The sequence below is a fragment of the Lissotriton vulgaris genome, chromosome 4_1 (assembly GCF_964263255.1).
Source record: "Lissotriton vulgaris chromosome 4_1, aLisVul1.2, whole genome shotgun sequence".
Taxonomy (NCBI): Eukaryota; Metazoa; Chordata; class Amphibia; order Caudata; family Salamandridae; genus Lissotriton; species Lissotriton vulgaris.
In genome coordinates, this window is record NC_141691.1 from 1346358835 (window position 1) to 1346374647 (window position 15813).

Sequence of the window (15813 nt, forward strand, 5' to 3'; positions counted from 1 at the left end):
GAGTGGGCAGGAGTTTTCTTAGCTGTGTGACACCCTTGCCCTTAATATAGTGTGGTCCCTACTTGTACAGGATGCAAACCACTGCCAACTAGAGAGCCCATTTCTAACAGCCCCCACCCCCTGAAGTCAGTGTCTGATTGCACCCCTGCCAATAATGAAGGTCTCATCTAGAGCAGGGGATCTCATTCTGAAGACTTCAACTGTTATCATTCTTTCTGTTCTGGATGCCTGTTGTGACATATTGTGACAATTTTTCAAGAGAGTGATCACAAAGGTTTGAGATCTTGAAGAGTGCATGTTTGTAACCACTATTTTACCCATCTCAGCATTCGTGTAACGGTATTGCTTTGTATTATGTTATCATTTTTAGCATAGCTGCACAGTTTGTGATCATTTAGTGACTGGGTAGTATGTAGTTTTTATGAATGTATTGTGTTGCATTAACATTTGATCCTGTATTGTATTTCTGTGCTTTTTATATGTGATGCCCAATAAGTATACTTCTAGTTTGTGATATTGTTAAATGGTTCAGTTCTCACAACTCTAGCTAGATATTCATATCGTTAATCCATCTGGGATTACTGCATTGCACTCTACCCCCATTCACTTTACACCACCTTCCTTGAGCTTAACTTTGACTGCTCATTGTCATATACCCAGAAGGTCAAGGAGGCTTAAGTGACCAACTTTATGTTGCAGATCAAGCCTTCTCTGTCCTGAATGGTGGTAAATGCCAGCACCCTCACCTTTGACGGTGTTTGATCGAACTTGGGACCGGACAGTAGGCAGAAACGTTTTGCAGAATGATTGGGAGGTACACTTAGTAACATAAGGTTGCCACCTCTCTAAGTGAAAAAAACATCAGTTTCTTCATGGTTAAGACTCTGTAAGGAGGGAGACGTGCTTCTTAAACTAGCCTTAACATAAAATCCTTTGCATTGATTATTAATAATTGCATTTCTGTCTCTATTTACTTCAATTATCTTTCATGATAAATTTAGACAGCCCAAGAACACTTCTTTAAATGTATTTCTTTTTGTATTGAATTATGTTACGCATGTGCAGAAAATGATTTTAAAAATTACCAGCAATTGCTGATTTTCCTGCATGAGTTAGCCTTCTGTACATGAAAATTCTGGTCAAGCTGGTAAAAATTCAGCCAGTAAGCATCCCTTGTTACAGACCGTTTTACTCAGCCATTCCTTTAAGGTCTCTGCCAGCTGCAGTAGTCCAGTTAGCGATCATTGCCAGTCTGTTTATTCCCAGTTTCATAATTGGCCTCCACCATCTCTTATCTGTCATCTCGCATGGGTTGGGTTACGAGATGTTGTGTTATCTTCCTCTATCACTATGCAGTGCCCCTCAATTCAAAATTTGCGTACATACGTGACAAGAATTTTCAATTCTATTAAGGACACTGAGGCGATAATTATGCTTTCTCATTTCTTTTTTAGAAATGCGCAGCAGCCAATTAGAAAACAGTAAGAAAAACTACAATACCCATGAGTACTAGGGTATCACATGACAACCATAGAGTAACCAGTATAAAATGCCCCACAGAGAATACCATATCCGCTTTCTTTGGGGACTAACACAGATCAAATGAAAAAATGTCCAGTCCAATATGTAGATCGTGGAAGAAGGAAAAAACTAGCCTCAAACAGAAATCCACTGCGAAGAAAAAACGGATGCTTGCAGTCGTAGAAGAACCGGAATCTGAAGATGACTGTCAGGAAGCCAAACCGGGCTGGACAGGAGCCTTTATTTAGGTTCAGAACCTGAAAAGAGATATAGAACCATAATACACATTTCATTCATTTTGGAAAGATATCATCAAACAGGGGGGGGGGGGGGGGGGGGGGACAAGAAGAAAACAAATACAATATGCAATTTGCAATAATCAAGAACAAAGTCAACATATGCGAAAAACAGAAATATGGGTGGGATAATCCTCGCCTCCGTGTCCTTAATAGAATTAAAAATTCTTGTCACGTATGTTCACAAATTTTGAATTCTATGTCAGGACCGGAGACTTCGATTATGCTTGTTTAAAGCTGATCCACCACAACAGAAGCAATATTTGCAATTGGTTTATAATAAAAAGACTTGATTATAGAATCAGAAGACCAATCAGCGGCCTTCATGATGTCGAATTAAAGTCACACCCATAGAAAAAGCTTTGGAAGCCATAGCCCCACAGGCTGAATGAGCACCAAATTTGGAAACATCAATACCAGCCTCATTCATGAACAATCGCACGCAACGGGCCAACGTAGCTGGGGTCACAGGACGAAAAGGCTTTTGCAGAGCAATCAACAATTGACCCCGCATATCTTGACGAAAAAGAGCAGTGCTCACCTCATAATCTTTTACACATTGAACCACACAAAGTTTTGGATTGTTGGGAAAAGAAGGATAGGTAACTGAAGACGTATTACACTTAGTGCATCTGGAGATAGCAAAAGTAACACCTTCAGGTGAGAAACTACGACCTGCTACGTCCAGAGCACGAACATCGGAAACACGTTTGCAAGAAACAAGACACAGTAACATAGTCAATTTCGCTGAAAGTTGTTTGCGGATCGATTTGGCATGGACCCCAAACACAGGAGAGAGATCAGAACACTCGAGGATGAAGCCTCCAATCGCTAAAATCCCGAAGATGTCGAGAGTTCCAGTCCGCAATCAGATTGGTGTGACCGGGGAGATATTCTGCAATAACTTTGTTCTTCTTCTGAAGACAAAAGTGCCAAAAATCTTTGTCGATTTCCACCAAGATTCTGGTCTCCGTCCCCCCCAACTTGTTGACATACCGAACCGCTGAAACATTGTCCATGCGGAGGAGTTTGCAACAGTTGGTCTGGAGCGGAGATAGACAATGGATCGTAAAAGACCCCACTAGAAGTTCCAGGCAATTTATATGAAGAGATAACTCCTCCTGAGACCACCGGCCTCCCATCGATATTTGACCACAACGGGCTCCCCATCCCCACAGACTAGCATCGGATTCTATGATCACCTCTGGGGATGCCCCGAACAGGGCACGTTCATTCCAGGACTCCATGTGCTCCAAAGACCGTAGCATCTCCCACCTCGCTTCCTCTGGAGGAGGAATCAGATCTGAATAGCGGGGGCCTTTCTGGAGATGACGGATCTTTAAACGTTGAATCGCCCGGTAATGAAGAGATCCCGGGAAGATCCCCTAATTTAAGAGGCTAACAGACCGACAATCCGAGCTATAGATCTCAACGACACACTGGGTTTGGATAAAACTAAATTCCATTCCCTCTTGATGGATCGGATCTTCTGATGGGGCAAGAGGAGTTAGTAAGAGAGAGAATTGACTTGGAAACCCAGAAAGTCTATCGACTGAGAGGGAAGGAAGACAGATTTCTAAGGGTTCACTAGAAAACCCAGAGATTGTAAAAGAGTGATGGACCATTCCAAGTGTGTCATCAACAACCGAGGGCAATGTGCCATGATTAGAATGTCGTCCAGATAGATGCTCAGACGAACACCCTGGGTTCGCAGAGATTCTACCACAGGCCTCAGAAGTTTCGTGAAGCACAAAGGTGCTGACGAGAGGCCGAACGGGAGAACCTTGTATTCGAACCAATTCCCCTGTCACTGGAACTGTAGGAACCGCTGATGAGGACCGTAATTGGGAATAGATAGATAAGCAACCTTCAGAGCGAGACAGACCATCCAGTCCCCTTCTCGAAGAAGATCTCTCAGAAGATGGATGCCTGCAATCCTGAAGTGGCGATAATCCACCCTTCCGTTGAAATCCTTGAGATTGAGAACCAACCCGACCCGCCCCCTTTTTTCTGGACCAGAAAAACATTGCTTGCGAAACCCTGAGGATGGCGAGAAGTTCGAAGAATGGCCCTTTTTTGTAGAAGAGAGTTGATTTCCGCTGAAATGAACTCTTGATCTTGAAGGGAAAAAGACAGTGGAGTAGGAGGGTGGGACTGATGCTGGGAACTGTAGAACTCTAACTTGTAACCTTGGACAGTCTCTAACACCCATGCATCGCTGGAGATCAGACGTCAATTTGGAAGAAAAAATTGAATCCTGCCCCCTAAGACAACCTCCGAAGCAGGAATCAATCTCACCTGAAGTTGTGGAATCATTATGTCCTCCTTGACCACCACCGTAACGTCCTTTTTTGTACTGACCTCTCCCTTTACGTGAGGGATAGAAGGAGGCCCTGTTACTGTTGTAACCGGAGTCTTGACCTCCACCACGTTGGGACTGAAAGCCAAGTTGGGTATTCTGGTTAGACTCGCGGCCGAACGATCGTCCCCTGTATCGTTCGGCCCTTCCAAAAATGGGCGAAATGCACTCCGAAGGGATACCTGAGCCATAGCCAGCCCACTAAATGTAGCCACAAATCTAGTTATTTCCTTCAGGAATGGCTGACCAAATAATAGACCTTGAGCCAATGGCCCAGATTCTGATGAGGATAATTCAGCCAATTTGGGATCCAATTGAAGCAAGATTGAGCGCCGACGCTCACAGGACATTGCACAATTGGCATTCCCTAGCTGACAAATAGCCCGTTGTGACCACTCAATCAAATCGTCTGGATCCACCAAAGCTGACGATTCTTTGTCCCGAAAACCCAAATCTAAAATCTTCGTTAGAGGGCCCAACAAATCCAACAATTTATCTTGGCAGGAACGCCATGCCCTGTCAATACCCTTTTTCGGGTCCTTAGCATATTTTTTAAGAAAGGTGACCATGGTAAGTTCTACTTCCGGGGTGTCAGCCAGTTTGTCCGCCAAGTCAGGACGCGGACGTTCAGACCTAAGGCGGGCCCTTACATCTTTCTCAAATGGTTGAGGAATATGCACCTGAACATATTCTGTCACTTCATGGGACGGAAGCCAAGAGGAAGAGTTGGGATGTACATTATCCGTGGGCTCGAAGGTAAGAAGCTGAGGATGTGATGGCGCATCCACAAAATGTTCCTTACGAGCCTTCTTGGAAGGCGGAGGACCATCCCTATCTGAAGATGAGGTAGAGGTGGTATCATCATTATCAGTTTGAAAAACGTGCGAGGGCAACGCCTCTTTGGAGGCTTTACCACCAGAATGCTCACTGGATGAAACTTTAGCCAGCCTCAGAAAATCAGATTTATGAGGATTGTGGGGAGACTTTGAAGATGAAGAAGAAGAACGACCAGAAGTGGAAGGTAACCAGCCCTGTTGCAAGGCGTAATTTGAGAGATGGAGCTTCAAAGGTGCAATAGCGCGCACAAGCACTTTGTTGACAGAATGCTGCATGCCTTGGTCCAAGGCTTCAACTAAGTCCTGCTCCATGGAACCTGAAGCAACCTCATCATAATAGTCATCTTCCTCATAATATTTCTCCATTATTACACCAAGTGTAAAATATCAAGTCCACAAGAAGAAGGAACAATGTAATGCCGAAGGCAACAATCTGGGGGAGTGGCTAAAACCCCTACAGCAAGCCAAAGAATAGATGAGAACCTGACTGAAAGAACTGTGTAAAAAGTGGAGGAAGGGCTTGCCGTAAAATGCCACTCTAGGCAGAGCCTATGAGAATTATACAGCCCAAACTCGTAATATTCAATATTTGGGCGTAAACTGGGGACGAAGGGGCAGGCTTGTGGGCAAAGAGCACAATTCGCGGTGCTCCGACGCAAAAACTCTGTTCAAAACGGGTGTAAAGACACAAAATGGCCACCGCGCATGCGCAGAATGTCCGCCTGCCGGACTAAGCACAAAGAAAGGACTACGCGATGTAATCACGTAGCCTTTCACCGTCCCCAAAACTCCCTCTCCACAAAAAACAGGTGCGGGTGCTAAGCGCCCGAACCGGGGAGGCGAACACACGCTCCCTGCAGCAAACCGCTAGCTAAGAACGCCAACAACAAAGGATGCTCGCGAGTCACCGTCGCGTGACTGCAAAGTAAAGCCGGTAACGATAAACAGCCCCTGAACAGCGCGAACAGATCGCAAAGACGGGCAGTAAACAAAGTAATACAACAGGTAATCAAAAAGCATGCAAACACAGCAATGCAGCAAAATATCAAGCACAATGCATAAAAGGTATGAAGCACTTAACTGGCTGCGGAGCAGCAAAGAAAGAGGATATGGAATTCTCTGTGGGGCATTTTATACTGATTACTCTATGGTTGTCATGTGATACCCTAGTACTCATGGGTATTGTAGTTTTTCTTACTGTTTTCTAATTGGCTGCTGAGCATTTCTTTTTTTTTATTTCACAATTTTTTTATTAAACAGAAGTTTATATACATACAGTACAGTTTCCGTGTTTCATTTCGGTACATCGAGGGTAATACAGCATATTGATCTGCAGTGATCCCGCTCCTGCGCGCTGGGCTGTGCGGTACATACGATTAATCATTTCTGTTCCCTCATTCGCAGATTTTTGTGTAGAAATGAAGAAAAGAGAGAGAGAGAAAAGAGACCCTAGGGGGGAGCTGGGGGTTGGCGATTATTTGGTGAGTGGGGTAGTTTGCTGGTTCCCGCTATTGGGGCCTGGGGGTTTATGGGGATTTGAAGGTGATCAAGTGCTCGTCCAGTGCTTTCCACATTTCCCCCCGGAGTTGTGGCATGGTGAGTGGTGTGAGGTTATGTTGTCTACTCCTCTTAGGAAGGTGTCCAGTTTATCCAGCCTTTGAAGGTGGCTTTCCTGGTGTCCTTCCAATTCGTGAGTATAATTTTCACGGCTGCTGTTAGGAGGAGGTCTATCAGGTCATTGTCGTTTTTTGCTTTGGGGCTTGGGGCTATTGCTGACACGATGATTTCATTGATTCTGCCTTGCAGCGGTTGGCCCGTCACGTCGGATATGAATTGCCTGATTCTACTCCAGAACAATCTGACTTTGGAGCAGTGTAGGATTAGGTGCTCTAGGTCACATTTCTCCTTGTGGCAGTTCCAGCATCTGTCATCTTCCCTGATACCGGCAGCGGCGAGGCGAGCTGGAGACCTGAACGCCTTGTGCAGCAACCAGTATTTCGTCTGGGCAAGCTGTGGGGTTATCTTATTTCCAGTTGCGGATTGCTATATGGTTGACTTCTCCCTTTCGGTGAGGTTTCTGCCCATGTCCCTTTCCAGGGGTTCAAGGGTTTTACTGTTCAGACTTGATGTGTTGGGGCTAAGTAGCTTGTAGAGGTGGGCTGTTTGGTGTCCTAGCTTGTTTAGATTTGACATGTACTCCAGGATGGATGGGGGCGTTCTGCTGAGGTTTGCTATGGTAATTGCAGCTTTTAGTTTTAGGAATGCGTAGAATTCTAGGCCTGGGAGGTTGTATTGGTTTTTGAGTGAGTCGAAAGTGAGGGGTTGACCTTGTTTCATTAGTTGTTGTGGTGTTGAGACCCCTTGTCTATACCATTCCTTCATGTCTAGTGTTCTGTCTCTGTGTTTGAGCTTCATGTTATGCCATAGGGAGATCCATTCAGTGTTTCTGATGCTGTGTTCTAGCTTTTTATCTACCCTGAGTAGTGCTGTCTTAGTGTTCTTCAGGATCGTGTTATTGGCTTGGGGGTGTTTGTTCGCAGTCATCATTGCTATTGGGTCCAGACCTCCTATCATTGCTCTCTCCACGGACAGCCATGCGGGCTGATATTCTTGGCTTGGGGACACCCAGTGGATAACCTGTCTGACTAGGCAAGCGGTGTGGAATATTTTAAAATTGGTGAGATTCAGGCCGCCCAAGTTCTTGCTTAGTCTAAGCTTCTGGAGGCTTACACTAGGCTTTATGCCCCTCCATATGAAGTTGTTGAGCAACTTGTCTAGTTGTTTGTGGAACTCGTTCGTCGGAGTCAGTGGTAGCATGCTGAGCATGTAGTTGACTATGGGTGTTAACATCATTTTCACCAATTCTATTCTTCCCCACCAGCTAATGAACTTGGGATACCAAGTTTCTATGCGGTCTTTCACCTTCTTAAGGAGTCTGGTCCACATTGTGGTCTAGGGTAGACCTTAGGTCCCTTCCGAAATACAGACCAAGGTATTTTAGAAATTTTGTTTGCCACGTCAGCCCTGAATTGCCTAGGGAGGTTTTCGCGGAATGGATGTTCAATGGCTTGCATTCTGACTTGTCTTTGTTAAGCTTGTAACCTGAGACTTGTGCATATTCCTCAATGGTGGACATTAATGCTGCTATGGATGTGTCTGGCTCCTCTGTTATGATCAATACGTCGTCTGCATAGGCAGCCACCTTGACTGCTGACTCATGTATTGGGATTCCCCTTATATGTGTGTTAGCCCTAATCATGGCTAGTAGCAGTTCTATGGCCAAAAGGAAGAGAGCTGGTGAAAATGGGCACCCTTGTCTTGTACCTCTACCCAGTGTGAGTGGGTTCGATGTGGTTCCGTTTACTACTACCCTGGCTTTCGGTTCATTGTATAGTGCCATTACCAGCTTCCTATATTGATCGCTTAGGCCAAATTTCTTCATGCAACTATCGAGGAAGGGCCAGGATACTCTATCAAAAGCCTTCTCGGCGTCCAAGGCTATCATTACTGCCGGGTTGGTTGTTTTGGATGCGCTGTCAATTAGGTGGCATAGAAGTCTGGGGTTGTCATTGGATAACCTATTTTTTATGTATCCGACCTGTGAGGTGTGGATTAGGCTTGGTAGGTATGTATTTAGTCTCATCGCTAGTACCTTCACGTAGATCTTACAGTCCACATTTATTAATGAAATGGGCCGGTAGTTTGCTGGGTATTGGATGTATTTGCCGTCTTGGGAATCACTATTATATTTGCCTTTGGCTGCAGTGTGTGAAAACCTTAACCATTGTGGGTTTTAGGATATGTAGGAAGCGCTTGTAGAAGTTGGTTGTGTAGCCGTCTGGACCTGGTGAATGGTTTTCTTTAAGTGATGCTACTGCCTTCTCTATCTCTGGTGCAGTGATTTCGCTTTCTAATGCCATCCTGTGGTCTGCTGTGAGGCATGGCAACTCTAGTTTGTCTAGGAGGCTGGCCCCCCCGTCTTGCCTGAGGTTGGTGTCAGTCTTGTAGAGCTCCTCGTAAAAATTCCTGAAGACCTCTAGGATCTCTTTGTTAGCGGTCTGTGATTTAGAGTTGTCGGTTATCGCGGCTACTGCGTGCTGTCTCTGTTTACTTTTGAGGTAGGTGGCTAGTGCCTTGCCTGCTTGGTTTGCCGCGCATAACGTTGATGGCTTTATATTGGTTGATCAATGCCCCTGCCCTTTCGCTAAGGATTCTATTCAGTTCGTACTTCTTTTTCGATAGCTCTGTCAGTGTGTTGCGGTCTTTGAGATTTGCTATGTGCCCTTTCTCAAGTTCAGTTATCTGCTTTTCGAGTTCAGCTATTTTTTTGTTTCTTTCTTTGTTCATTTTGGCCTTGATGCTTATGACCCTCCCTCTCAGTGTAGCCTTTAGCGCGTCCCACATCACTCCTCTGTTTGTGTCAGGGGTGTCATTGAATTCGAGGTACTCTGTAATGGCCCCTTCGATCTCCTTCACATTTTCGGGTGGTTTGAGAATATCACTGTTTATTCTCCATCTGCCACTGCATTTCTCGTTGTGTCTCCCTGTTAGTGTTAGGCTTATGTGTGCATGATCTGAGATAGTTATCGCTGATATTTCTGTTTGGTCGGTACGGTGTGTGTCGTCTGCTGATATAAGGATGTAATCTATCCTGCTGTGTGAGTTGTGTGGAAGGTGTAGTCCCTTGTGTCTGGATGTTGTAGTCTCCAGGGGTCTCTAAGTTGAAGTTTGCCGCACAGATTTGTTAGCGTTTTCGGTGTTTGGTAACTTGGGCGTGGTTTGGGTGAGTGTCTGTCGATAGTATCATCCATAACCTGATTGAAATCCCCAGCGACCACTACGAGTTCATGTTGTGGGACGTTCTCTAGTCTCTTCTCCACCCCTTCCCAGAATCCTTTGTCATGCATGTTGGGGCCATAGATGTTCGCTACGTGTATCGTCTCATTTCCCCTCCTTAGGGTGGTTATCAGTAGTCTACCATCCTCGTCAGTATAGGTTTCTTGGATTTTTAGTCTAGATTTCTTGTTTACTAGGGTGATTACTCCCCTCTTTTTGTGTACAGCGGGCGAGCATGCCTGGTCCGCTATCCAGTTCGCTCACAGTCGTGATGCATCTTCCGCTGAGAGTTTCGTCTCTTGGAGGACGCATATGTCGCTTTTGAGTTTTGTAAGATAGTCGATCACTTTCCTGCGTTTGACTGGGTGGTTCAGTCCCTTGACATTAAGTGATACGATTTTTAGTTCTGCAGAGCCTTGTGCGTGCCCTAATGTTGTTATCTTAACCCGTTTGCTGCGCCTATATTTCGATAGATTGTGGTATCATGTGACTCCGTCTTCTGTCTTGCGATTTGCCTTCACTGTGTTTGATTTTGCGACTACCTGGTTGAACCCTCCTCCCGACTTTGTTCCCTGCCCTCTCTGCCTAGGGTGTATTGTGACGCCTCGTAGAATGAGGCCGAAAAAGAGACAGTAGGAAAGATAGAAAGATTGAGAAACTGTACTTCCCTTGAGCCCCCCCTGCCCTGCCCCTCTTCCACTCCTCCCCCGCCCTCCGTGTTCCGTCTGTCGAACATGCGACATCGAAGTTCCCCCCCCTCCATCCTGAGATTGCATCGATTGCACTGAGCTATGTTGTCTAACCCAAAAGAGAAAAGCATTTTTAAAAAGGATATGGGCTTTAGCAGCCTCATCAAGTTCAGTACCGCATTGTGGTTGAGGTAGAAGCGTTCGAGGTAGTTGTGGTCTTTTTGAAGTAGATCGGTTGCATAGTTCGTGAGCTTAAAGTTCGATTTTGTTTTATTCATTTGTTTGTTCCGCTGGCTCCCTCATTGCTTCCTGTGGAAGCTCTTCTCTTCCCTGGGCTGGTGTTTTGAGCGTCCATTTCTTCCGTCGGTGGTCCTTGTAGGTATTTCTTCAGGTCGTTCGGATCGTCAAATGTTTGTGTGCGCCATCTGTCTGTGATCCTCAATTTAGCAGGCCCAGCGAAGGTGAATGATATGTTGCTTTTGCGAATCCTGTCTCTGAGGGCTAGGAATCCTTTCCTGATGTCCACCGTATGTTTGGAGTCGTCTTGTGTTATTATAAGCTTATTCCCATTCCATGTGAGGTTCTGGCCTTTCCTTGCCATTGCGAAGATTGCTTCAGTGTGGTTGGCTCTTAATGGTTTGAGTATGATGGGCCTAGGTCCTTGGCCTTGTTTAGGTTTGAAAGCCGGCACCCTGTAGGCTTTGTCCACTTCGAACTGTCTGTTGAACTGGATACCCGTGATCTCAGGTATCAGCTCCTCCACTAATGCCGCGCAGGATCCGGGTTTGTCTTCCGCCCCTTCCGGGACACCCAGGAGTCTTATGTTGTTTCTTCTGAGGCGATCTTCTTGCTCCGCTAGTTGTTTTCCCATGACGGTTGATTTTTTGGAGACGCCTGCCAGGTGTCTGTGGGCCTTGGAGCAAGCATCTTCAATGTCACTGATCCTTTTCTCTGCCGCATCAATCCTGCTGTTTGTCTTGTTCTGGTCTGCTCTGATCCCAGCTAGTTCCAATTGCATGTTGTCTATGGTTTGCTTAGTCGCTTTGGCAAGTTTGTTCCCTTCATTTATCTTTTTTAGTAGAGTCTCCAGGTTGACTTCATTTTTTAGGTCTGTCTTGGTTTTTGCAGGTGAGTCCGGCGAGTCTTTCCTCTTCTTGGGTTCATTGCTGGCTTTACCTTCTTGGCTCACCATACCTTGGACTCCTCTACTGACCAGATAGGCGTGTAGGTGGCTTTCTTTGTGTAAGTTGGATGTTTCCGCTCTTTTCCCTGCGGGCCCAGAGCTTCAAAGCGAAACCTGCTGTGCTCTCGAATGCACCTGGTTCTGGTCTTTGCTCCCGCCAGCTCCTCCTACTTATGCGCCTCTATGTTGGGTTTGCTGTGTTTTAGGGGTAGGGATCACCCCCTCAGTTTGAGCCTTGAGGGTAGCCAGGCAGTAAGGTGCAGCTGTGTTCATGTGACTCCAGCGAGTGGTTCCAGGTCGATTTGCGATAGTGGGGTTGGATTGAGGCAGTGTCTCGGCTATGTGGTTAGTTGCCTTGGCCTGTGCTCCTCTATTTAGTGCTTCAGAGCTGTTCCAATCGAGCTTGTGCCGTTGTGGGGTTCTGCCCTACCTTGCCTTTTTGTTAGCGTGTTTCGGTTCCGATTATCTCTGCAGGCTGGCGGCCGCCTACTATTCTCTTAGGCACCTCCGGCTTGCCCCTTTACAGCAGATTCACGCTCTATTTGCCTTCGTTGTTCGGTTGTTTTTGCGTACCTGCCAGGGGATTTTGTTCTGTTTCCTTCCCTGGTCGCAAAATGGCCGCCCCCAGTGGATGCGCGGTGCTTCAGCTTACAGGTTTGGTCTGTCGCGCGCTCATGAGGGATTGTGCCGTACGTGTCCTTGTGCCTAGATTTGCACGGTGCGTCGGCGCTACCAAGGTCTGCTGCTTATGGATCTGTACGTTTGCCCCCTTCCGTGCGTGTTGTTGTCTCTTGCGGCGTGTTGCGATGGTATGGGTGTGGCACAAGCGCTGGCTGAATATGGCGGCCCCAGCGCTCGGTTTCGCTTTCTGTTTCTGTCTCTTTCTCCTCCCTTTTATTGTTTCCAGTCTTGTTGTTGGCGGGCTGAATTCCGCTCGTATCAGGGGTGAGGGTGGGTGCCGGGCAACGTTGGATTGGTAACGCGGGCAGTCGGGCAATGCCCGATGGGCTGGTGTCTGAGCTGCAGCTGTGGGCTGCTTTTTTGAGCAGCCTGGGGGCCGTTTCTGCGCTGTCAGGATACCGCCAGCGGCCCAGCAGGTACTCGAGTGGCCTTGCTGGAGGCAGATGGACGTCCATTACCTCCCGTGCATCAATTGGCAGAGGTGTCACTCCCTTTCTCTCCCGGGGCCGGCCGACCGATTAATATATGCTGATTGAGCGGGGGTAGGGGGCCTGAGCAAAAGTGGCCTCACTTGTTTCAGGCGTGGTTCAACAGTGTAATCTAATCGGTGCATTTGTGTAACCCCTCCCATCCCCCATTATATAAAATGTTGCCGAAGCAGTGTTGTGGGGAAAGGCAATATGCAAATGTGGGCCACTTTTTTTAGCGTGCCCAGGCCGATTTTGAATCCCAATACAACCCTGGTGCCGGGGCATGCACTTAGCTTGCTTGTGTTTTGCTCTCACCTTCACGTCTTCGCGCTTGTCAGGGCAGTTGCAACCGCCGTTTCGGTCTTCTGGTTAGCGGGGGTTCGCCATCTTGTTTCGTCTTCTCTCGCAGTGCCACTTTGCTTTCTTCAGTTTCCCCACTCTTGAGGTGCCGGTGTTCCCACTGCTATCACACCGTTCTGTTCTCGGGATATTTAGACATCCAGATCTGTACTTTGTTGGACCGCTCGGGGTCTTTGTCGTGCAAGTTTCGCCGTTATTTGTTTCAGGTTGGAGGAGGTCTGGGAGGTCCCGGACTCAGACACCCGTCTGCATCGACGTCCAAGCCATGCCTGCGGCTGCTGAGCATTTCTAATAAAGAAATGAGAAAGCATAATCGGTCCTGACATAGAATTCGTGATTCACTGTAGCTACCTCATACCCTAATTCTCTTCAGTATCCCGGGGCATTTTCTTCCTCTTTAGGGGTCACAGCTGAACTTTATTCGGTCTAACCATCGGGTTAGAGTGAACTCACGGCTACGCCTGTCTGTCCTTACTAGGCCCACCTGTAACATTGTGCATAATTACATATTTATTTGCAATAATCTTGGCTTGCCCCAAGGTTAGGGTATAAAGGGGTGTTTGACAGTAGCACGTGGTTGCAGAGTACATCTACCTGGACTGGTGGCTATGGTGTGTGTAATGTCAAGATTGTGCATTCTGTACTCTTGCAGTTGCCACCCACATATTTCGAAGATTCCAAGAATTCCGAGGTCTGTGGTAAGGTGCACTCATCACACACGTCCATCATAAGTGTCCCGTTTCAATTCCAGTCGAAACACTTAATATGGGGTACATACGGGTGGGGGTGCAGGGGCTTTTGCCCCGGGCACAAAATTACCTAATTGACCCTTATTCCTTGCTTTTCCTTGACACAGATGTCGCATTCCCTGCTAGGTCAGTCATCCTCCAGTTTGTATGGTGAGCTGAGGCCTGTTACTTGTGTGGCCAAGGGTTACTTTTAAACCATGTTACACAACAACACTGAACTATCTCTCACCTCTCCTCTCATGGACTCCACCTTCGCCAATCGCCATGCAGAGCAGGCTGCACAGATCAGTGACGCAGACTCGAGTGTCAGGTGATTGGTCAAATGATGTCACATGCGCGCAGGAAGACCGTGATGACTCAGATCCTGATAATTTACCACAGGATCGCTGCGTCATTCACGAGTAAATCTAATCATTGCTGTCCGCACCTTTATTTGTGGGAAGTGCTGCACGGCGTGATTGGGAACAGGACAATAAGTACTGTCAGGACTCAGAGGTGGAAAAAAATTCTGTATTGTCCACACTATCTGCTCTCAGACGAGTCCACGGACGCGGCCCGCACAACGCTGACTGACCAACCGCCTTCGAGGAAGAGATGAAACTGCCGCCATCTCTCCGCACACAGTGCCATGCCAAGCCTATTACTCCATATGGCGCATATAGGGGCTGTCACAGGCGCAGCCCTCTTTATCTTATCTGTAACCGCCGCCGCAGCACAGATAGCTGCTCATTTCTCAGTTGTTTGGACTCATTATCGCGAGCTCTTTTCAATGGCTTCGACATATTTTGTGTTGTTGGGACGCACTGTGTGCTGGGCTCATCTTCAAGGCGCCCTGCCAAGCTTTGTATCACGCTGTGTAATGAGCGGAAGCGGTTGTCGGGAAATAATTTCATTGACTGTCTCCACAGACCAGTTGCTAAATCATGTCTCGCACAAAGAGAAATTGCTCGGGTGACAGTCGAGAAATAATAACGGTCTTAAGTGTCGACTCGGCGCGCGGCTTGTCAACTCGCCCTCCTCGCGCGTGTGTTGGATATTATCGCGCGTTTCTCTGAAATAAGGAGCCGTGGGAGGCTGTGTTGTCTTGTAAGCAGGTTCGTATGTCCCGCGTGAGCGTTGCTTCTCTTAGAAGTGGCTTGTTCATGCCTTGACAGGTGGGATGTGCTACCACTTAGAACAATGGACAAGAAAACAACAGCAGGCACCCTGTCTGTTCATAGCAGACAGGGACCGATGACTGACAGAATACTGGAGGTGCGCACCGAGACGGGGCGAGGAACGTCCCTGTTCAATCTGTTTCTGTTGCAAGAAGTGTATTCTTTTTTGGGGGAGTAAATACCAAATGCAAGCAGCGGAAAGAATGAGTAGTCGCAAGGGAAGAACAACACAATATTACTATTCCGAGAAGAAGGATTCACTGGAAAAAAACATAGGCTAAAGAGAAGATATGCTTAGCTTCGTTTATTAGTTAAATGCAGGTTTAAAATAACGCAGACGATAACTGATAAAGCAACAGTGAAAGTGCAGTTATGGCTATGAATTAAAATTAAAAAAAACACTGAAAATCACAAGTTATGGTTAGGACTGTAATTCAGAACTACAACCATGCAAACCATTACTCACAGATCAAGATGAACATGCAAAAGGGAACCAACCACTCAAAAAGTCCAATATATATATATATTTTATTTACCAGTCATATCTATAAAAGTTCAAGTCTACGGCGCAAAAGTGTTTTTTCCAATATTCCGCCATTCAAATGAGAAGACTTATATACACATGATTAAAAAAAGGCATAAGCAATTTTTTCTTCATGTTTTCTTTTTTTTCATT

At 46.6% G+C, this 15813-nt stretch overlaps 1 protein-coding gene across 1 annotated transcript; it reads right to left on the reverse strand.

Annotated features, from left to right (window-relative positions):
* Positions 1–4049: 4049 nt before the first annotated feature.
* Positions 4050–5378, reverse strand: LOC147723959 (uncharacterized). Its single transcript, XM_086917968.1, has one exon. The coding sequence runs from the start codon at positions 5376–5378 to the stop codon at positions 4050–4052; it is 1329 nt and encodes a 442-aa protein (XP_086774094.1).
* Between the last annotated feature and the right edge of the window lie 10435 nt (positions 5379–15813).